The sequence below is a fragment of the Clinocottus analis genome, unplaced genomic scaffold (assembly GCF_023055335.1).
Source record: "Clinocottus analis isolate CAN_PGR_092001 unplaced genomic scaffold, fCliAna1.0.p SCAF_14, whole genome shotgun sequence".
In the NCBI taxonomy this organism is placed as follows: domain Eukaryota; kingdom Metazoa; phylum Chordata; class Actinopteri; order Perciformes; family Cottidae; genus Clinocottus; species Clinocottus analis.
In genome coordinates, this window is record NW_027175865.1 from 768,613 (window position 1) to 790,515 (window position 21,903).

The following is a 21,903-nucleotide window of genomic DNA, read 5'->3' on the forward strand; positions in this document are numbered from 1 at the left end:
TATAGAAGTCTATGCTTCATGTGTTAAAGCTGCATTCTCTCTCCTGACCACCAGGGGGCGACTCCTGTGGTTGTATAGAAGTCTATGCTTCATGTGGTAAAGCTGCATTCTCTCTTCTGACCACCAGGGGGAGACTCCTCTGGTTGTATAGAAGTCTATGCTTCATGTGTTAAAGCTGCATTCTCTCTCCTGACCACCAGGGGGAGACTCCTCTGGTTGTATAGAAGTCTATGCTTCATGTGTTAAAGCTGCATTCTCTCTCCTGACCACCAGGGGGCGACTCCTGTGGTTGTATAGAAGTCTATGCTTCATGTGTTAAAGCTGCATTCTCTCTCCTGACCACCAGGGGGCGACTCCTGTGGTTGTTTACAGTAACGTGAGTTGTTTACAGTAACAAGTTGTTTACAGCAACATGAGCTGCTTTGTGTTGAACTGAAACTTGGCGCTTGAGAGGAAGACGAGGATGAAGATGAACTCAGCTCATGGACGCTGTAAAGGAAGTTTAACACAATTATACTGATAACTGAAGATCGACAATAACTTGTCAGACGAGTGTGTGTCTTTGTGTGTGTGTGTGTGTGTGTGTGTGTGTCAGTCAGTCAGACAATGAGGGGGGAAACAGACACTTGTGACGACGTGAGAGAGAGAGAGAGAGAGAGAGAGAGAGAGAGAGAGAGAGAGAGAGAGAGAGAGAGAGAGAGAGGGGGAGAAGGGAGGCGACGCGGATGACACAAACACACCCTCACTCTCTCTCTCACTCTGTCTCTGTTTCTCACACACAGAGGAGAAGAGGAAGAGGACGGCGAAGCAGAAGAGGAGGAGGAAGAGAGGGGGAACGCGCAGAGAGAGAGAGAAAGAGAGAGAGAGAGAGAGAGAGAGAGAGAGAGAGAGAGAGAGATGCCCGCTGAACGGATGGATTTTATTCTCCCCGAGCTGCAGGCGCCTCTGTGAGACAACATGGGCTGCATCGGATCCCGGACGATCAGTAAGGAGCTTCATATGCTGCCATGTGGCCGCGGGAGGATGGATGGAGGGATGGAGGGATGAACGGAGGGGTGGATGGAGGGAGGAAGGGATGAATGGAGGGGTGGATGGAGGGATGGATGCATTGGAGGGGATTTAAGACGCGCTGTGCGTCTGCAGGGCGGAGGTGCCGGGAGAAAGGTCAGAGGAGGAGCCGGTAACACGAGGAGCCTCTTCTGGTGTCGCTAGAGTTTACTACAGGGACTACGTCTGGCTGCGTGTGTGTGTGTGTGTGTGTGTGTGTGTGTGTGTGTGTGGAGGGGAGAGGCGGGACAGACAGGCGGGATGTGAGCGGAATGAGATGCAGCTTGACGTCCTGGTGTCCACATGGATGACACCGGGAAGACTGAGTGAGTGTGTGTGTGTGTGTGTGTGTGTGTGCATATATATATATATATATATATATATATATATATATATATATATATATATATATATATATATATATATATATATATATATATATATGTGTGTGTGTGTGTGTGTGTGTCTGTGTTTGAGAAGAGAGAGAGAGAGAGAGAGAGAGAGAGAGAGAGAGAGAGAGAGAGAGAGAGAGAGAGAGAGAGAGAGCGAGAGAGAGAGAGAGAGAGAGAGAGAGAGAGACTTCCGCCTTAATGAAACTAAGGTCATTGCATTTTGGGTGTCTGAGAAAATTCCCCTCTCTCTCTTCTTCACCATCACACTTTCCTTCCTTCCTTCCTTCCTTCCTCTCCCCTCCATCCACCTCTCACCTCACCTCTCTCTCCCTCCCTCCCTCCCTCCCTCTCTTGTCTCTCTACTGTGCGTCATGCAGCAACGTAATAAATTGAAGACGCAGGCAGCTCACGCCGGGTTTTCACACACACACACACACACACACACACACACACACACACACACACACACACACACACACACACACACACACACACACAGGAAGCTCGCGGGGCATGACTCGTGCAGGATGAGTCAGAACCGGCCCGGTAAACTCAGGTGTGAGTCTGAACGCTCTGCACATGTAGGTCAATTGTGCAAAGTCAATGGTGCCGACAGCCACACCCACACACCCACACACACACAGACACACACACACACACACACACACAGGACTCCATGCTACACTTGTGAGGTTACAGGATGCGTTGAATCTAAACCTGGATTGTTTCTGTTGTTTAGACTTAATGACCAAAAACATCCTCAAACTAGTCTGAGTTGAGTGACGCAATACCAGTGTGTGTGTGTGTGTGTGTGTGTGTGTGTGTGTGTGTGTGTGTGTGTGTGTGTGTGTGTACCCTGAATGTCTCCCGACGGTTTGTCCGGCGCCTCGGTCGCTCGCCGCCTTCGGCGAGAACGAGAAGCAGCGAAGCTGTTTGATAGAAACACTAAATATAAACCCATTAAATCTGGGACGAACACGGAGACATGAAGGAAGGGGACGACTGCGGTTGTATAGAAGTCTCTGCTTCATGTGTTGAAGCTGTATTCTCTCTCCTGACCACCAGGGGACGACTGCGGTTGTATAGAAGTCTCTGCTTCATGTGTTGAAGCTGTATTCTCTCTCCTGACCACCAGGGGGCGACTCCTCTGGTTGTATAGAAGTCTATGCTTCATGTGTTGAAGCTGCATTCTCTCTCCTGACCACCAGGGGGCGACTCCTCTGGTTGTATAGAAGTCTATGCTTCATGTGTTGAAGCTGCATTCTCTCTCCTGACCACCAGGGGGCGACTCCTCTGGTTGTATAGAAGTCTATGCTTCATGTGTTGAAGCTGCATTCTCTCTCCTCACCACCAAGGGGTGATTCTTTGGTTGTATAGAAGTACATTCACAAAGATGGACACACACACTCAGCTTTGAATCTCCCACAGACTCAAAGACCCGGGAGACACTTCAAACTGCTCTAATGTGTCAAGGAAAGCATGGCCACTGTGTGTGTGTGTGTGTGTGTGTGTGTGTGTGTGTGTGTGTGTGTGTGTAAGAGAGTGTGTCATCCTTTCCCATTAAGTGAAGCATGCAGCTGGTGCGTCCGGCCTTCACATGCTCGTGTATGCACACACACACACACACACACACACACACCATCAAAGCCACATCAACTCCTTCATGATGACAAATAGAAGCTGCTGAGGAAAATAAACAAAGGAGGAAACGTTTGACCTTTGACTGACATTGAGGTGGACGAGAGAGAGAGAGAGAGAGAGACGGAGAGAGGGAGAGACGGAGATAGAGAGAGAGTGAGAGAGAGAGAGAGAGAGAGTGAGAGAGGGAGGGAGATCAATAATAATGTGGCTGCTGTTTGAGGACGGCAAAGTACAAACAAACAAACAAACAAAACAAACCTCCGACTGTGAGCTTCAGTTTCTCTTAGTGAGCGACTCAGGGTCACACTGTGACCTTCACTAAGGACTCAGGGTCACACTGTGACCTCCACTAAGGACTCAGGGTCACACTGTGACCTCCACTAAGGACTCAGGGTCACACTGTGACCTTTACTAAGGACTCAGGGTCACACTGTGACCTCCACTAAGGACTCAGGGTCACACTGTGACCTCCACTAAGGACTCAGGGTCACACTGTGACCTCCATTAGGGACTCAAGGAAAACAGGAGGTGAAGTTTTAGGCCTCTATCTCTACTATAGTTAAGTCACGTAAACATAAGAAGAAGAGCATCATGGGTAAAAAGAAACCGGTGCTGTCTTGGGGGAGGACTTCCTGTTTCCAGCGAGGAGCAGGAAGTCGCCGCTTTGAAGACGAGTGGACGCTTGTTTTGTTCGCCGGCGGGTCGTCACACTATTTCCACGTCAGAGCGCGACGACGACGCAGAAACAAAAACATCGTTAAAAAAACTGGAAAGAGAAAGAAAACAGGTTTGAAAAGATTCCTGTCGTTCATGTTTACGCCCAAATAAGGACGGAAACCCGATGACGCAACAAACCCGTCTGAGACTGGCAGTAAAAGAAGGAAAAGTTCACAAAATCCGACACGTTCGTTCATCTTGTCGGCTAAGATATGAAATAGCCGCATGAGCAAACACCTCGTGGAGGTTATTGTCTGTGTTTTTTATAACGATTCATAAACTCGGTTGCGGTGAAAGACGAGAGAGAGAGAGAAGCGCCAGAAAAGTGTTTTTTACCGAAATCAATCATCTGTTTTATAGCTGAATAAAAGTCAGTTAAAGGGCCGGAACGCGTCTGAACCTCCGAGTGTCGAACAGGAGGAAGTGCAGCGAGGACGAGGAGCGCGACGCCGCCGAAGGCTTCCTGCCGCGGCGTCTGGCGAGCAGCTTCTATTCTTATGTTCGACTGAGCTAAAAATAGATCGGGAGAGAGGGGGGAGGAGGAGGGAGGAGGACGGGGGAGGAGGGAGGTCAATGAGAGACGGAGGGGAAATGTTACAGTAAATATGGGTCAACAGCTCGCTCTTCGGTTCCTTCTTCTTCTTCTTCTTCGTTCCCGTCTCGGCCGGTGAATTAAATGTCAGCGTCTCCTCAGACAAACGGACTCGTCCGCACGGCGTCCCGGCTCCTTCTCGTCCCGTCGCCTCGGGTTTGACTCCCGTCGCTCCGTCGGCTCGTCGAGTGAAGCTCCGGCGAAGCGAAGCCGCTGCCATTACACTGAACTCCCCTCCAGTCAGGAAGAGCTGACGCTCTCTGGAGAGAGGACACGAGGAGAAGACCTGATCCGCTGCTCCTCCTGTGAACACCAGGTCCGCCCGGCGACACCACAAATGTGTCGACTTATCAGGGTCAAAGGTCACGTTCAATTTCCCTTCAGGGATCAATAAAGTAATTATCTGTGATATAAATCCATCAAGTGAAAGGGTTTTTTGATCATTACTATTTTACCATCAGTATTTTATCATTACTAATTTATTGTCAATATTGTACCATCAATATTTTATCGTCAATATTTTATCGTCAATATTTTATCGTCAATATTTTATCATCAATATTTTATCGTCCACGGCTGAAACCGGCGACAGAAGTGGAGTGAGCTTTGTGGGGTAAAAAAAAGTTTGCTTGTTGTGTTTTCTTTAATATCTTGAAGACCGTGTAGCATTAGCCGCTAACGGTGAATAAGCAGCGAGAGAATAAAGCCGTCTGGTTGGCTGCTGCTCTGAAGAGAATGAACACGTCGGAGGAGATTTCTGCCGTCTCACTCTTTCCCACAATCGTGTTGGTGTTGTCGTTGTTTGAGGCAGCGTGGAGGTCGTTTGAGGCAGCGTGGAGGACATTTAAGGCAACATGGAGGTCGTCTGAGGCAGCATAGAAGACATTTAAGGCAACGTGGAGGTCGTTTGAGGCGGCGTGGAGGTCGTTTGAGGCAGCATGGAGGACATTTAAGGCAACGTGGAGGTCGTCTGAGGCAGCATAGAGGACATTTAAGGCGGCGTGGAGGTCGTCTGAGGCAGCGTAGAGGTCGTTTGAGGCAGCATAGAGGTCGTTTGAGGCAGCATAGAGGTCGTCTGAGGCAGCGTAGAGGTCGTTTGAGGCAGCATGGAGGTCGTGTGAGGCGGCGCGTCCTCTTCTTTTGTTTACAGTAATTGTGCTGATGAAGAGCAGAACAGAGAATCCCACATGAAGGTTTTTTACTCACCTGAGGAAACAGAGCGGCAGCGCTCCATAAGACCTCGTGTAAAACCAGCACCAGGTCCCGCGCTGCTGGTTCTCACTGGGAGCGTCATCACAGAGTCAGTCAAGCGCTTCAGTCAGAGACTTTAAGGGCTTTTAACTCCCAGCTGGAATATATTTACCGTGTTGAGTGTTTGGCAATGCAGAACATAAACGATACGCTTCCACTAAATAATGCATTCATCTTATTTTAATGACACTAACGCACATCACCACGGAGCTGAATTCATTCATAGAAGTGCAAAACAACAACAAAGTGATGACATCATGGGAGCGCCGCTCAGCTGTTGTGTGTCTGTTGTGTAGGCGTGTTTGTTGTGTGTCTGTTGTGTATTTTGCTGTCCAGAGTCCTGAAACGGAGCCGTGTTGCTTTTTGTGGTTTAAAGTCGTTCTTTTGGGTCACAATGTGCTCGTTGGAGCCAGAAAAAGGGAACAGCTGTTTCTAGTTGTTTTAAGCGCTAAAAACTGTTTCTAGTAGCCGCAAACAGCTGTTATTAAATGCTAAAAACAATTGTTTTTGGGACTTAAAAACAACAGTTTTCAGTCGCGGACCTTCAGAGCTGAGAGGACTTGAAGGTCTTCATAGTTATGATCCGGTCACAGAGAAATCTCGCTTTTAAAACAGCAACCTGTGAAAATATATTTAAAAACAAGTCACCTTGCATTCAGTCACCGGAGTGCAAACATGAATATGTATTCCACGTTTTAAACCCCGATGCCCTGAATCAACAGCGAGGTCGTTACAGCGTCAACGAGCAGCAGCGTTGCTCTCTGAGTTGCTGCTCCACCACCAAGAACACGCTCGACATGAGGAGTCGTGTTAGTTTAGACGACCGTTGAGTTTATGGAGGTAGATTTGTGTCTTTTTTACCTGAGAAAAATACACTCAATTTTTTTTTGCAAATTTCTTTTTTACAACAATATTTTGTTTGAAGAGCGGTTTTTTTTTTGAGAGCAATTTTTTTTGGTAAAAATGTTTTTCGAAATTTTTTTTTTTTCAGAGCAATTTTTTAGAGCGTTTGTTTTGAAAGGATTTTTTTTTAAAGCGTTTTTTTTTTTTGAGAGATTTATTTTTTTGAGCAAAAATTTTTTGAGAGCAATTCTTTTTTTGGAGAAATTTTTTTTGGAGAGGAATTTTTTTTAAGAGCAATTTTCTTTTTTAGAGCAAATTTTTTTTGGGACAAAATTTTTTTGGAGCATTTTGTTTTGAGAGTTTTATTTTTTAAGAGAATTTTTTTGGGGAGATAAAATATGTTTTAATTGAGAGAAAAGATTTGGAAGACGTTCGCCTGGGTAAAAAAGACACAAATGTACCTCCACAGACGATCAGCCGTGCAGATCGACAGAGGTATCCGGCGCTGGCCTCTCACACGATGCAGGAGGTTTGTTTGCCGTCTGAGTCGCGCTCTCATCCGTCAGACTCCGAGTCTTGTTTTGGCGTCCGTGTTGTTGTCGGTCGGCAGGAGGCCTCGGCTCCGTTACCTTCCACATAAATAACCGCAGGATTGTGTGATGCGAGTCGCAGCCGACGTGACACTGGACTGTGAAAGGAGCGGAGTCCTGCCGCCGGTATTTTTAGCCGAATCGATTCAGGCCAGTAAATGGGAAGAAGAGAAGAAAAAAAGCCGATTGCTTCCTTTCAGGCATGTCTTCTTTCTTTTTTCTTTCTGAGTGTCTAGTTTCCCGTCTTTCCCTCTAAATTTACATCACAATGGCTCCGCGGCCTCGGCCCTCCTCCGGGTTCTCCACATGACAGCCGGATGCCACATGCAGGATATTTTTGTAGAAATGTGACAGGCGGCTTGAGAAGTAAGTCAGAGCCTCACCACAAGAAGTGTTTCACCACAAGATGGTGAATCTTAGAGAAAGCTAAAGTCGTGATGCTATGAACTAGCTTGTGTTTGTCCCCTGGCCTGCGTCGCTTCATGAGAATGTGAAAGAAAATGAGTTTGATGAGGAAAAAATGTGTGATTTTCAATGCAATACGTTTCTTTGTTGCAGCAACCAGAGAAATAAAAACAGAGTTAGTTTCTTTTAGGAATCTGCACTGCTGGAAGCAAGCGAGAGGCATTGAAAGCACGGTGGGGTTAGCAAGCTAGCTAACTAGCCAGCTGTCTGCTAATGTCAACATGCTTTTAATGCGAGAGGCATTGAAAGCATGGTGGGGTTAGCAAGCTAGCTAACTAGCCAATTGCCCGCTAATGTCAACATGCTTTTAATGCGAGAGGCATTGAAAGCATGGTGGGGTTAGCAAGCTAGCTAACTAGCCAATTGTCCGCTAATGCCGCCGTGCTTTTAATGCCTCTAGCAATGAAAGCATGGCGGGATTAGCAAGCTAGCTAACTAGCCAGCTGTCCGTCCATGCCGCCGTGCTTAATGCTACACCGGTGTCTGCCGATAACATGCCTGAATCGGACAATGTTTTGCCATAACATAGGTATTTTTTCCATTTTTGGACCGATCGCCACGTTCTTTTGACTGAAACTTGTTCCTGAGAGGCCGATGCTCTGTTGCATTGTTATTCTTTAGGTCCTGACCTTTCCAAAAAGGTGCCGCATGAGCATGTGGGTTGTCGTTCGGGCCCTGAACAAACAGTACGTAACACTCAGTTGTGTTTGTTTCTCTGCGCCGGGTGTGTTGGAGGTATCGCCTCACACGGGACAACCCCCCTCCCTCCCCAACGAACCAATATCCAGCTCTGCTGACGGATCGACTGATGGATGCCTCGTGTGTGTGAGGAAACACACACACACACTTTTGTAGGGAGGATTGTGTGATCTTAGCAGCGAGTCTGAGAGCGATGAATATATACGGCGTGAGGCGACCGGTCAATAGTTTGATTGACAGGTGGCCGTGAGCGTCTCTGACCTGGAGGGCAGCGGGAGAAAGAACGATGAGAACGATCCATTCGTCTTGTTTCAACTTTTAACTGGTTACGGTCTCGATTCGATACGGACGACCTTCAAAAGGTCAACGGGGACGCGAAGAATCGTCTATTTCTGTGCAGCGAGTGTTAACGGGGGACATCGGAGACATCTACGAGAAACCAGATGACATCATGCAGGTCCACCAGAAACCCCTTCGGCTCAGACTCCAGAGGGATCCAGGAGAGACCAGTAGACTGGACTGGACCCAGATCCAGTAGAGACCAGTAGACTGGACTGGACCCAGATCCAGTAGAGACCAGTAGACTGGACTGGACCCAGATCCGTCTTTGTCCGTCTTCGCTCGCCTGGATGAAGCTGAACGTTTGTTTTATTAGAGGAGCGAGTTCAGGAAATGACAGTTCGCCTGGAGGAAAAGGTGAAGCAGCTTAAAGGTTTCAGCCACAAAAAAATAAAAAATTTTAACCAAAAAAAAAGAAGAAAAAAAAATAGAACCAAAAAAAAAAAAAAAAAATTTGACCAAAATTTCTTTTTTTAAAATTACGACCCAAAAAAAATAAATAAAAAATGAAGAAAAATTAGGACCAAAAATAAATAAATAAAAAATGTTGACCAAAAAAAATAAGGAAAAACATGAGGACCAAAAAAAAAAAAAAAATCTACAAAAAAAGAACAAAAAACTGGACCCCAAAAAAAAATTTGACCAAAAAAAAGTAGAAAAATAATTATAAAAAAATAAATAAAAAAATGAGGACAAAAAAAAAAAATAAAAAAATGAGGACAAGAAAAAAAAAAGAAGGGGGAATCCATTTTTTTGGTCCAAATTTGTTTTTGTTTTTTTTTGGTCCTAATTTTTTTTATTTTTTCTGTGTGTGGCGGAAACGGCCTTCCATAGCAGCCTCATCCCTCCAGGTGTGAAAACGTCTTCACGCCGAGCGGACTGCAGCTCAGGAGACGTGTGACTGGAGGAAAACACTGACCTGGAATCAGACCTGGAATCAGACCTGGAATCAGCTCACACACAACGATACAAAACGTGGCGACAAAAAGAACCAGGAGGTCCTTTAAAAAGTAACAGGACCATGAGCTGTAAGGCTAAAGTGGAGGCTAACGGCAGCACAGTCTCTCACTAGAGACTGTGAAGTATATAGAGATAGATGAAGTATATATATTATACATTTAAGCAATAAGGGACGAGAGGCAGTCCTGTATCGTTAATAACGTGCTGTTCAAGTGTGCTTGATTGGATCCAACAAGTATCATACAGGGAGATAAATGTGCTGTTAACCTTTTTGTTCAAGTGTCTTAGCTGCGTGTTATCAAAGTAGTTGATGCATAGAGATTAACCCTTCATGAGCTGGATATTAACTGAATATCTTGTCTGTTCAATCAGTCGTCGGTGATTTAAATGTACAGATTAAAAAAAAATAGCACAAGACAGAGAAAGAACATTGGAGGTTTTTTCCTTCTTGGAGTCACATCAGGAGGAACATCAGGTCACGAACGGAAACCTCCAGGAGCTCCAGGGAATATGGGGGCGCACACACACTCGCAGACACACACAGACACACACACACGCGGGTGAAGGTATTGCAGTGAGCAGGACTCCTTCAGTGTTCGGTGTCGGCTCAGAGCGTCCGCCGCTGAAGCGGAGGTGAGTCAGACTCCGGACTTCACTTGGGATCACTGTCGCAGGCTGTGTGTCTCACACACACACACACACACACACACACACACACACACACACACAGTGCCCAGGGCGATGGCAGCAGACAGGCGAGGGTCTGCCAGCGAGCGCTGTCAAGACCTATTGTTGCATCGTTCCGCTCTTCCTCAGACATTCCCTGTGTGTGTGTGTGTGTGTGTGTGTGTGTGTGTCAGCAAGCATGTGCAGGTGCATGTGTGTGTCTTCATGAGGCCTGTTGTGTGTTCGTGACAGCTTTCCTCTTTTTCCGCCCCGCTGATCACCTTTTTTTCTTCCGTCTCCTCCCCTCCTCTTCCTCTCCTTCCTATATTCTTTTTTGTTTGTTTCCTAAGTGATCAATTCATCTCCTCCCCCCTCTGCTCCCTCCCTCCCTCCCTCCCTCCCTGTGGAGCAGTAAGCAGCTGGATCAGCCCTCGTGGAGCAGCTAAAGCTCCTTAAACACATTTTTCTGGCACGACTCCACCTGTCTTCCTCCTCTCCTCCCTGCTGCCCTTCAGCATCCTCCTCTTTCTGCTTTTTTTAAATTGTCCCTCTTCCTCATGCTTTCATCATCATCATAACCAGTCAAGTGGAGGACACACTGGTTCCCTTCGTCTCCAGACGTCAACGCGCTGGACGCCGTAGAATCAGCGTCTCCATTTCGCTGCTTAATTGTCGATAAAGTTGCAATAAACTGAATATTTTTTAGAGGTTTTGGATTCAATAACTGAGCGTTCAAAGCTCTCTCATGAGTTCTCATCATCGTAACGGAGAAGAAAAACTTATGTATACTTTTGTTGTGTTTATATATATATATATATATATATATATATATATATATATATATATATATATATATATATATATATATATATATATATAATTTTCTCCCCTCGACAATCGTTTTGAGCTTCGATTAATCTCTGGGTTTTATTCCCTTCACTTCCTCTTCAATTTTTTATCATCTCTGTTTTATGAGTCTCTCTCTCTCAGGGAGCTCCATCATCTCCACTGTGTGTGTGTGTGTGTGTGTGTGGTGGACTTGCTTGTATGGACCTCCGTGTGTGTGTGTGTGTGTGTGTGTGTGTGTGTGTGTGTGTGTGTGTGTGTGTGTGTGTGTGTGTGTGTGTTGTGAGGAGTGAATGGCCTCCAGGATCCCCGGAGTCGCATCTCAAATGTACTCACAGAGAGCCGAGTCATGACTGAGACTTCATTAACAGAGAGAGAGAGAGAGAGAGAGAGAGAGAGAGAGAGAGAGAGAGAGAGAGAGAGAGAGAGAGAGAGAGAGAGAGAGAGAGAGTTTTAAACTTCAATTCATTTCTCTGCGTTGAAGTAAAAAGAGGTTTCATTCACTCTGAACCTCGTTTAAGTGAATAAAAACCTTTTTCACAGTTTTTTGCTCATTTCACGGAAACAAATAGTGGAATCTCAGAAAAGTCGCAGCTCAGATTCACAAAGTCGGACTCACGTTCTGATGTTTTAGTCGCGTGCTGACGAATTACAGTCTGAAGTTTTTACTAAAACGACGGCTCATGAAACACTGAGACTGCAGAGTTGTGTCTAGTCTGATGTCACTGAAACCTGCAGCTGTACTGTGATGATGAAATGATCTTTAATTCATCTCTCTCTCTCCCTCTCCCCCTCCCTCTCTCCCCCTCTCTCTCTCTCTCTCTCTCTCTCTCTCTCTCTCCTTCTCTCTCCCTCTCCCTCTCTCCCTCTCCCTCTCTCTCTCTCTCTCTCTTTAGCAGTGGACGCTGTGCCGGTACAGAAAGATGGGGATCAGGTAAATGTTTTTCTTTTTCTCCTTAACGCTGAACATAGAGACTGAACAGAGAGACAGACAGACAGACAGACAGACAGACAGACAGACAGACAGACAGACAGACAGACAGAGAGACAGACAGACAGACAGTCGGCGCTCTCCTCCAGCTGTGTGTGAGCGTCGCTTCTCGTCTCCTCAGACCTTGTGGAGGTGAGGAAAAGAAGCGCTGCTGCTCACAGAGAACGTCCTGCTGGCAGGCGGCCAGACTAAACTCTGGAAAGAGATCAATTATTCAGTGTGTGAGTGTCTGTGTGTGTGTGTGTGTGTGTGTGTGTGTGTGTGTGTGTGTGTGTGTGTGTGGTCTACATTACTGTCACAACGCATCAGGACAGAGTTACACGCTTTGTTGTTCTGACTCTGTACTGCAGCACGTTGGAGTGGAGCGGAGTTAAAGGGGAACGCATTGTGTTACAGCTGCTGCTGCTGCTGCTGCTGCTGCTGCTGCACAGCTGCTGCTGCTGCTGCTGCTGCTGCTGCTGCACAAGTAGCATGAAGCCTTCAGTCTCTTTAAAGGGCTCAAGGAGAACGAGTCCAGTGGAAATGTTCTCCAGACGTCTGTCAACGCGCTGAATGAACGTTTTATTTAGGCGCAATACCGCCAGCGGCCACTGGAGGAGAAGTAGAGGCCGAGCAGGACGCTTCACACACCTGTGTGTGTCCTCGTGTGTGTGTCCTCGTGTGTGTGTCATGCTGTGTACCTGTGTGGACACTTCCAGAGAGAGAGACGTCCATCTTGTTCTCACCAGCTGCTTTCATGTCTTCAGTGTTTTCGTTCTCTCTCGACACAAAAGGTTGAAGGTCGACAGCAGAACTTTTATTTCCCGTTGAAGCTTCAGCTCTTCTCCTGCGTCAGCTGCGGCTGGAACGGAGAGACAGACGGAGAGGGATTATGAGTAAATAGAGAAGGTAGAAGAGCTTCGGGGAGATGATTCACGCCAAGCGGCGACAAACAAAGAGGCAAAATAAATTCCACACGGAGACGAGGAAGCAAACGCGGTGCGGCAGAAGTTCAAGGACAAAAAAGTGCAGGGCGGAAAAATCAGAGATGAAACGAGAAGATCAGACAGAGAGATCTCACCACGACATCGAGGAGAGCCGGCAGGAGGTTAAGAAAGAGAAGGAGGTCTCTGTCTGGGTGGAACAAAGAGAGACTGTGACGTGAGGCTGGATCATGAGTCATGGTTGACTCCACGGCGGTCTCCTGGGTGAAAGTCCTGCGTTAGCTCGGCTGGTTCGTGCTCCCCGACTCATCTCAGTGTAGCGTGTTAGCATGATGCTAATATTTGCTCAGGAAGTTGTTGGAGACGTCATCCTAAAAGTCAGGAGGATTCATCCTCTGGGGACCATGAACGTGTTCTGGGAGTCCATCCAGTGTTGTTGTTGACAAAGTGTTGTTGTGTTTACATTTACACAACTTGTTTAAGTTGCGTGTCGTACAAAGTGTCATCGCTTTCTCTTCTGGTTCAGTTCTTTGTGACTTTGTTGCTAAACTTTAAACCTTTTAAACGACTAAAAGACTTCCTGAAACCCAGAATTCATCTTTCAGGATGTGAACGACGTAAATAATGTTTTTATCTTCCCAGGAGACGTCAGTCCCGGTTGTGCGATGGTTTCTTTGTCTCGTCCACACTCCACCATGTCAGTGGTTTGTCAGGCCTGAGCAACACAATCCATCACACATTGTGTCCTCGGAAAGAAGAAGAAACAAAGACGCACAATAGAAAGTAGTTTTGCACCCTGCGTCTCGCCCCAATGCATGCTGGGATATGTTAACGTACCCCCCCCCACCCCGTGACCATGAGCGGGGAGAAAGACACACAGAAAATGTGTAGCTGTCGTTGTGTAAGCGCTTCGCGTCGTGACCTCCAGAGGCTCAAAGACACGATTGAAGAAACGCAGAGACGAGAACGTTGAACAGGAGTTTGAGTTTGAGCTCGCACGCCGCCGGAGAGACGACGAGCTCAGCTGCTGTTGTGCACTTTATGGAGACTGTTTGACTGCAACGTATGAGCACGAGCACACACACACACACACACACACACACACACACACACACACACACACACACACACACACACACAACAAAGATGGTGATGACGTCTGATGTTTGTTTTCTTCTGTCCTCGGTTGACCAGGAGAGCTTAACAACCACACACTGAGCGCTGCTTCTGAATCCAAATCCTGCGACCTCTGACGCAAGCTGTGTTAATGACAGACACACACACACACACACACACACACACACACACACACACACACACACACACACACACACAGTCCAAGGACAGAGATGACGCCACAATAACTAACTCCTCACACATTTGACCATCATGGATCATGTATAGAACCTCCTACAGAGTTTCATCCTTCATGCTACAGTGTAGCTAGATGTAGCTACAGTGTAGCTACATGTAGCTACATGTAGCTACAGTGTAGCTACATGTGTAACTACAGTGTAGCTACAGTGTAGCTACACGTAGCTACAGTCTAGCTAAAGACGTTTGCTCTCTCTTAAAGATTTAAGGGCCTCAAACAAAACCCTTTATAACGAACGACTGATTAGAAGGTTATAACTATATCTTTATTTATCTTTCATCAGCAGCAACATTAGATTAGAGGTAGTTTTCACAGTGAAAGCAGATCATTATAACATGAGTGAGTTGTCTGCAGTGTTTATAGATGACTCAATGTCCCGTTAACGCCGACAACACATTAACACACAACATTTATGGGCATTAACATAATATACTGAGCATGTTCCTCAGATGAGTAATAATCCTGTAACACTTCAGATCAGCGGGTGATTCACTCTCGCCACCAGAAGATTCATTTACATCAGTCTGAGGCTTCATTAGCCTTTAAATGAAATAAAACACGATTCAATTAGTTCTCTTCAGTCTGGAGTTTAGCACGGCGGCTAACATGCATGCTCCTGTTGAGAGGAAGTCTTATTTTGAAAGGTTCGGTGTCGCTCAGGTCTGGTTGTGATGCAGGAATGATTGTTTATCAGTTATTCTCCTGCTCTGGTTCATCCTGGCTTCTCTACAGCGTCTCCTTCAAGCGTCTCTGTTACAGGATTATTCTTGTTCCTCATTCACTTCGCCATGAAAATAAACATCCTCGGACAATGAGCGTCACATGGACGCTCCGCAGAGAGCGAAAGGAAGGAAGCGGATGAATCCTGGCTTTGGGTTTCAGCTCGTCCGTCCTCTGTGTTCGACACCAGAGGAGGAAAGAAATGGAAACGTGTCAATCGGGGCGACGAGGCCGTAAACCAGAGTCAGACCTGAATTCATATTCATTCATGATGTTCTGGCTGCAGAGTCCCTGAGCGCAGCAGCCGCTGATTAAAGCGTGAATAAATACCACGACAGAGGCCGGGCGCCATCCTCATGTTCCCCCGCCGCCGCTTGCTCTCCTGCCCTCGTGTCTTCTGTTGTCAGTCTCACATGCGGCTTGTCCATCTCCCGCTACACTATTAGCATTTTAGCATTTTAGTTCCTTCAGGTGACCTGATGGGAATCAACAATTACGCCATTACAGCTGCACACGATTGGATCTTTATGTAAAAATGTAGATGTGGATTCATCTGGAGTCGCACAATGAGAGCAGCACTCTGCCCTCGATGTGTCGGCGTGGTGAACGTTATTACTGCTGCTGCCACGTGAAGACACCAGGAAGAAGAGCCCTGTCAGTGAGTTTGGTTAAACGTGCCGTTAGCAGTGCGCTTGTCTCCATTAGAGGACTTTTAAAGTGTTGTTCTACTACAATAGAGCAACAAAAACAAAATGGCGGCGTGAAGTCGTACAGTTTCTTTAAAGCTACTTCAAAGAAAGTTGAAGGAAGTTAAAGCATTTAACGTTTGTGCGTTCGGCCTCCAGCTGCGAAAGTGAGCTGCAACCAATGAGCTTTGTCTTGGGCAAAGCTGGACTCAGAGTCCGGGTCCTGGTGTCCTCTTCAGAGTCTCTGATGCTGCATGACACACCAGTTCATTTTCTTACAGTTTCAGAGATTTGTGATCGTTCCATTCTCATTTCATACGCTAATCAATGAACCTCTTCTGCAGCAGCAGCAGCAGCCTTGTGGGGCCGGGACGCATAGCAGGACGTAGCCAGGATGTAGAAAGCTAGGACATAGCCAGAACGTAGCCAGGATGTAGGCGGGTCGTAGCCAGGACGTAGCCAAGAAGTAGCTAGCCAGGAGGTAGCTGGGACGTAGCTAGGACTTAGCTAGCCGGGTCATAGCCAGGGCTTATTTAGCCGGGACATGGCTGGGACGTAGCCAGCGTTAAGCTAGGGCCTAGCTAGCCAGGGCGTAGCTGGGATGTAGCTAGGACTTAGCTAGCCAGGGCGTAGCCAGGGCTTATTTAGCCGGGACATGGCTGGGACGTAGCCAGCGTTAAGCTAGGGCGTAGCTAGCCAGGTCGTAGCTGGGATGTAGCTAGGACTTAGCTAGCCAGGGCGTAGCCAGGGCTTATTTAGCCGGGACATGGCTGGGACGTAGCCAGGGCTTAGCTAGGGCGTAGCTAGCCAGGGCGTAGCTAGCCAGGGTGTAGCTAGCCAGGGCGTAGCTAGCCAGGGCGTAGCGGCCTTTAACGGCACGACTCTGATGAGGAGCTCAGAGCGCCGGTGGAGGAGAAACTCTTTTGGAGCGACAGACGCTAAAAAGAAAGAACAGAATCCTCTCTGACGGCGTGAAGAGCACCGACGCTCTGCAGCGACCGCAGGCTCCCAAAATGTTCCCCGCTGCCTTTTTATTATACTGTATGATGAATATGCATGAGTGTGAGTGTGTGTGTGTGTGTGTGAGTGTGTGTCCAGGTTCGGTCACCCAATCAGATTTGCCGTTGCCCCTGGCAACAGGGTTGCTGCTGAGCGGTATCCGTTGGTTACCTAAACATTCTGTGTGGACGGACAAAAGGACGGAGCGGCGACACAACGGCACAGAAACACACAACGACACCACCTGAACTACACCACCTGAACTACACCACCTGAACTACACCACCTGAACTACACCACCTGAACTACACCACCTGAACTACACCACCTCCATGTGTCTTTGTGCGCTTTGACTCAAAGAATTAACATCTGATGTCATACATTTAAAAATCATCATAATTGTCTCCTCAAAGTCGAGCTGCTGACCCTAAAATCACTTTGATCACCGCGTTCTTATTGCCAAATAATATGAATCCAGATGCAAATTTGAGTCCATGCGGTTTTTATTTGTAGTAGTATTTATAGTAGTTTAGTTAAAGAAACACAGAATCGCACTACTTTAAATATTACAAGGGTTCATACACATCTTGACTCATGGATTTCCATGACTTTAAATCATATTTACATCACTTTTTACCAAATTTTCCTGACTTTTAACTAAATTTCTATCACTTTAAACCAAATTTTCATGACTTTAACTAAATGTTCATGAGCAAACATTGTGTGAAATGTGTGTGTAAACAGTACAAAGTGATAAAATGTAGTATTTAAACTAACAATGAGGATTCAAAGCATACAGTAAACCTTAAATAACTCAAATGAATGAGAGACAATAGTTTAAATAAAAGAATAAACATCTTGACTCATGTTTTCCATGAGCGTACAGTACTCTGTACTACCTGTACATGAAGAGAAGTACACACAACTAGTAATCTTTGTTGATTTAAGACCAACATCGAGCGATTAGTCCCGTGATTTATTTAATTTGAGAATAATTTGGGTGGATTACGTGCAGGACGCCACATCCTCTGCAAACATCAAAGTAGTTCAACTTCTAAACTGTTGAGTATAAAAAGTGTTTTGACCTTTTAGAGAAAACTATTGTGACATTTTCACACTCAACAAACCACCGAACTGAAAACGTTCGGGACGCAAAAGCCTGGAAACCAGTTTTCTGTCCCAAACCTCTTCTATTCTAAATCTCTTCTCTTGCTTCACCTTCACCTTCCTCATCCCCTCCTCCTCCTCCTCCTCCTCCTCCTCCTCAGTGTGACCATACAGCGTCTTCCTTGGAAGGAACCAATGTAAGTCTCTTTGTTTGAATCTCCATCTCGCTCCATCGCCCTCCACCTGAGTTTGGTCTTGGAGTCCATGCGTTGACATCCTCCTGGTTCATCCCTCCATCTCTCTCATCCCACAGTTCTTCTCTTTCTCTCCCTCCCTCTCTTGGCCTGTGCTAACCTACTGAACAGGAAGCCTTGCTGTGCTGCACACAGGACAGACGCCGGGTGCTATGAGGAGCTCATCTCATCCACAGCTGAAGCCGTCGTTCCAGTCACAGTTTTTTTGCTTGCATAATGTTCATTTTTGTTGACTCACAAGTGTTCTCGTACGCAAAGACCTCGCTGACCCGAAGGGAGCGTTTGTTTCGCTCACCAAGTGGACCAAGTCGGCATTGTTAGCTTCATTAGCTTCGTTAGCGTCGTTGAAATGCAAAGTTAGTTGTGGCCATAGACGCAGAGACGCGTCCTCTTGTTACGGTCAGTGAGTCGTAGTCTGGCTTTGTTCTGGTTCTCTGTTGTCTATTTGCACAAAAAACAAGCGTTTGACTGCCGTCGTGTCTTTTTAAATGTTGGTGTTCCACTGACGCAGGACGATGAGCTTCAGAGGCCAAACAAACACAGACTTTCACCCAGGAGACGGCTGTTAGCGTCCTGCGTACCTCATCAGGAGCCGGGCTCCGTCTCTGTTCATCAGTTAGCTTGTTGGTTTGCCGCTAACCGCTAACTGGCACCAGGAAGTAAAAACTGCGGGAAAATCACACAATAAATTGCTTTTAAATCACTGAAGCATCCATTTTTTTGTTGAGTCTCATATATATATATATATATATATATATATATATATATATATATATATATATATATATATATATATATATATGTATGTGCATATCTAGGATTCTGTTCTTTTCGAGCAATGATGCCTGTAAGACGTTTACAAGGTGTTTGAATAATTAACCCTCCTTTCTTATTCCCTCTTTTACAACCTCTCTTCTCTTCTTCTGTCTCTCTCAATCATCTGCTCTCTTCACCTCCATTTCTTTATTCTACTTTATCGTTCCTGCATTTATCTTTTTCTCTCTCATCTGCACTTGTTTTGTCTTTTTTTTTTTTACCTGTCACGTTGCATTTTCTTTCCTTCTCTTTGTCTCTTTATTGTTCTGTCCATCCCTCCCTCTCTCTCTCCCTCTCTCTCTCCCTCTCTCTTTAGTCGTCCATGGAGGACACGACTTCCATTCTTCCCCGGCTCAAGAGGAAGCCTCCCCAGACCTATGGGATCGGTGCCCTGGCTAAGTCCTCTCTGACAGGTGTGTCAGGTGTGTGTCTGTGCTGCTGTCGATGGTAAAATGGCCCCCATGTTGCCTCCAGGTGCTCCGGGAGGCTCGAGGGTCGAGTCGCTGTTGAGCAGAAAGCGGAGGTCAAACTTCCTCGTGGTGAAAAAGATCATTCCTGGTTTTCTTCCCGCGTGTCACTCAGATGGTTTGGGTTCAGCGACCGACGTGAACGAGAGTAAACGGGGGATTTGAACTTCAACTAGCGTTGGTCATGTTTGGAATGGTCGCTTAGCATTAGCTTAGCTGCGCTAAAGTCTGCGTGACCAACAAATATATAACTCTGGACTAATTGTGACGCAATGTCCGTCCAGCAGGGCGGAGACAGGAAGACATCTTTGAGGTGAAGTCCTTCCTTCCTGCTGCTGTCAGGCTGCACAACAAGCTGAGCTCACAGTCGACTACACAACACAACTCATGACATTTTAATCACTCATGATTACGTTCAACTGGTGCAATATTAATACATTTAACTACTTTTTTAATATACTTTTTATTCCGTCTGTTTTCTTCTTTACCGTATTTATTAAATACAAAAAACGATCACAGTTTCAAATTGAAGCAAAATGACTTTGTTTATGCAACAAAGCATCTTTTAAATAAGTAAGTTTGTTACTTCAGTTAAGTTACATCCTAAAGTGGTTTCACGAGGACAGCGGTCTCCTGGGTGAAAGTCCTGTGTTTGTTTGACCAATTCATCCCAATCTCTCGCCGACGCTACACAAGTCATTAGACATCAGAGAGAGGATGAAACCAGCTGTTGCCTCCATTTTGAATCTAAACTTCATGTTATCAGGATGCCGAAGGCGACACTGAAACCCGACACATTTGTGGAAAAGAAAACCAGGAACGACCTCGTCACGTTTGCCGTAAACGGCGGATTTTGTAAAACCCGAAACTCAACAGACGACTTCCCTCTCGAGGAGGGGGAGGAGCTTGGAACCAACATGGTCACCCTGTGGGTGCCCCCTTCCTTTATCACTTCCTACTTCCCCCTCTTCTCTTCCATTGATTTCAACAGCAGACGTCAATGACAGACACATTTTTGCGGAGTCATTGATGGAAATCCGATCAGATCTTTGATTTCAAAGAAAACTTAAAGTAAGTGCGATTACTTACTTTAATGACCTACTGAAGCATCTCCACAGGTGTGTTGGGACATGTGGTGTACTTGTGCAGTGCTGGTGGTGCTGGTGGTGTGGTCCGGTATCTTTGTGTCGACTTCTTTGTGTCGTGGCCGCTGCGTCTGTGCTTCACACTGTGATGTTTGAGTGTAGCGCCTCAAGTGTCGTCTGTGTTTTTTGGTTCATTTTTGTGTGTCTGGTGCACTTTAAATATATATTTTTTGGAGTATCCGAGGCCCTTCACCTCCCTCCCTCATCCCCATTCTTTCCATTCCTATTTCCATCCCCAATTAGTCTCTGCAGGGAGTGTTTGATTTTCAAATGAGATTGGCTCTTTGTCTTCAGGGGAAAACTGTTTCTATTCATAACTCAGCGTGGAAGTTGGAGACGGAGCAACTTCCACAGGCGCCGTCTCTTGTTGATTCACGCCCGTTTGATTTTGATTTTTAATTATCGATCGGCCTCTCCGGCAGCGTTTGACTCAGAGTACGAGTCCCTCGCATTTGCATCTCAAGCAGAGCGTTTAGCCAGCGGACCCTTCTTATCGCCGTGGATTACGTTCCTCTCTCTCGGTCTCTGTAACAGCTTTTTAATTACAGGAAGTCTAATGAATCTCATTTATTCTGTTTACCGAGAGATGAGTAACGGCTTTAATTATTAACGTGGGCTCCTCTTCCTCCTCGTCCTCCTCGCCGTTCAACTCGACAAACTCTTAACGTTGAACTCGTCACCGCGGTGTCGCTCGAGTCACGTGACCTCTGACCCCCCTCGTCAAAACATCTGCATTATCGTACAGAGGATTCCTCCGGGGGATTTATTGGATTATTCAAGAATTACTCATGGGACCTTAAACCGGAATATTTTACACTTTTCGTTAATTCAATCCCAGCGAGGCCGCGAGACGAGTCTAGTCGTTATTAATCCTCACAAGTAACTTTGTTGAGTTTCAGGGATCCACATTAGTCGCATGCATCGTTATCATTTAAAAAACGTCAGATTGTGATGAACAGACTCATTTTGATGCTTAGAATCCAAGTGTTTTCATACTGAGGTTGTTGTGCAGGACGAGGCCGGCAGACGGAGGTTTGAAAGCGGCGCCGGCTTTAAAGGACGGAGGCACAGACTCACAACACCGTTGTGTCCTCCTCCGGCCGCGAGGCGCTTGAACCCCCGGCCTCCAACAGCTGGAGAGGCTCATGAGGCCAGGAGAGGTCGCACCGAGCAGATGTGGAAGTGAGAGGATGGAGCTCGTCGTTAAGGGAACTTGACAAACTTACCTTCAGGGAAAAACTCATTCATTTTTTTCGGTCCTTGTGGACTAGAAAAGTTATTTTAAAATACTATTGATGCAAACTATCTGCAAGGTTCTCAAACAGAGTCTCATCCATTCCAGTTCGTTTCTGACCCCACTGGCTTTTCATTG

The 21,903-nt window shown here is 46.3% G+C and overlaps 1 protein-coding gene across 7 annotated transcripts in view; it reads left to right on the forward strand.

Annotated features, from left to right (window-relative positions):
* The first annotated feature begins 716 nt into the window (after nt 1-716).
* Nucleotides 717-21,903, forward strand: part of LOC137785220 (protein FAM131B-like) — a 30,513-nt gene continuing 9,326 nt past the window's right edge. For 2 of the 7 annotated variants that reach the window (XM_068576335.1, XM_068576340.1), the window contains exons 1-4: nt 717-985; nt 11,945-11,982; nt 18,011-18,046; nt 19,236-19,341. In XM_068576335.1, coding sequence (XP_068432436.1) covers nt 958-985; nt 11,945-11,982; nt 18,011-18,046; nt 19,236-19,341 — 208 coding nt within the window. In that variant the 5' untranslated portion in view covers nt 717-957. The remainder of the gene's footprint in view (nt 986-11,944; nt 11,983-18,010; nt 18,047-19,235; nt 19,342-21,903) is intronic. The other 5 variants (XM_068576337.1, XM_068576336.1, XM_068576338.1 and 2 more) reach the window with 5 other exon arrangements.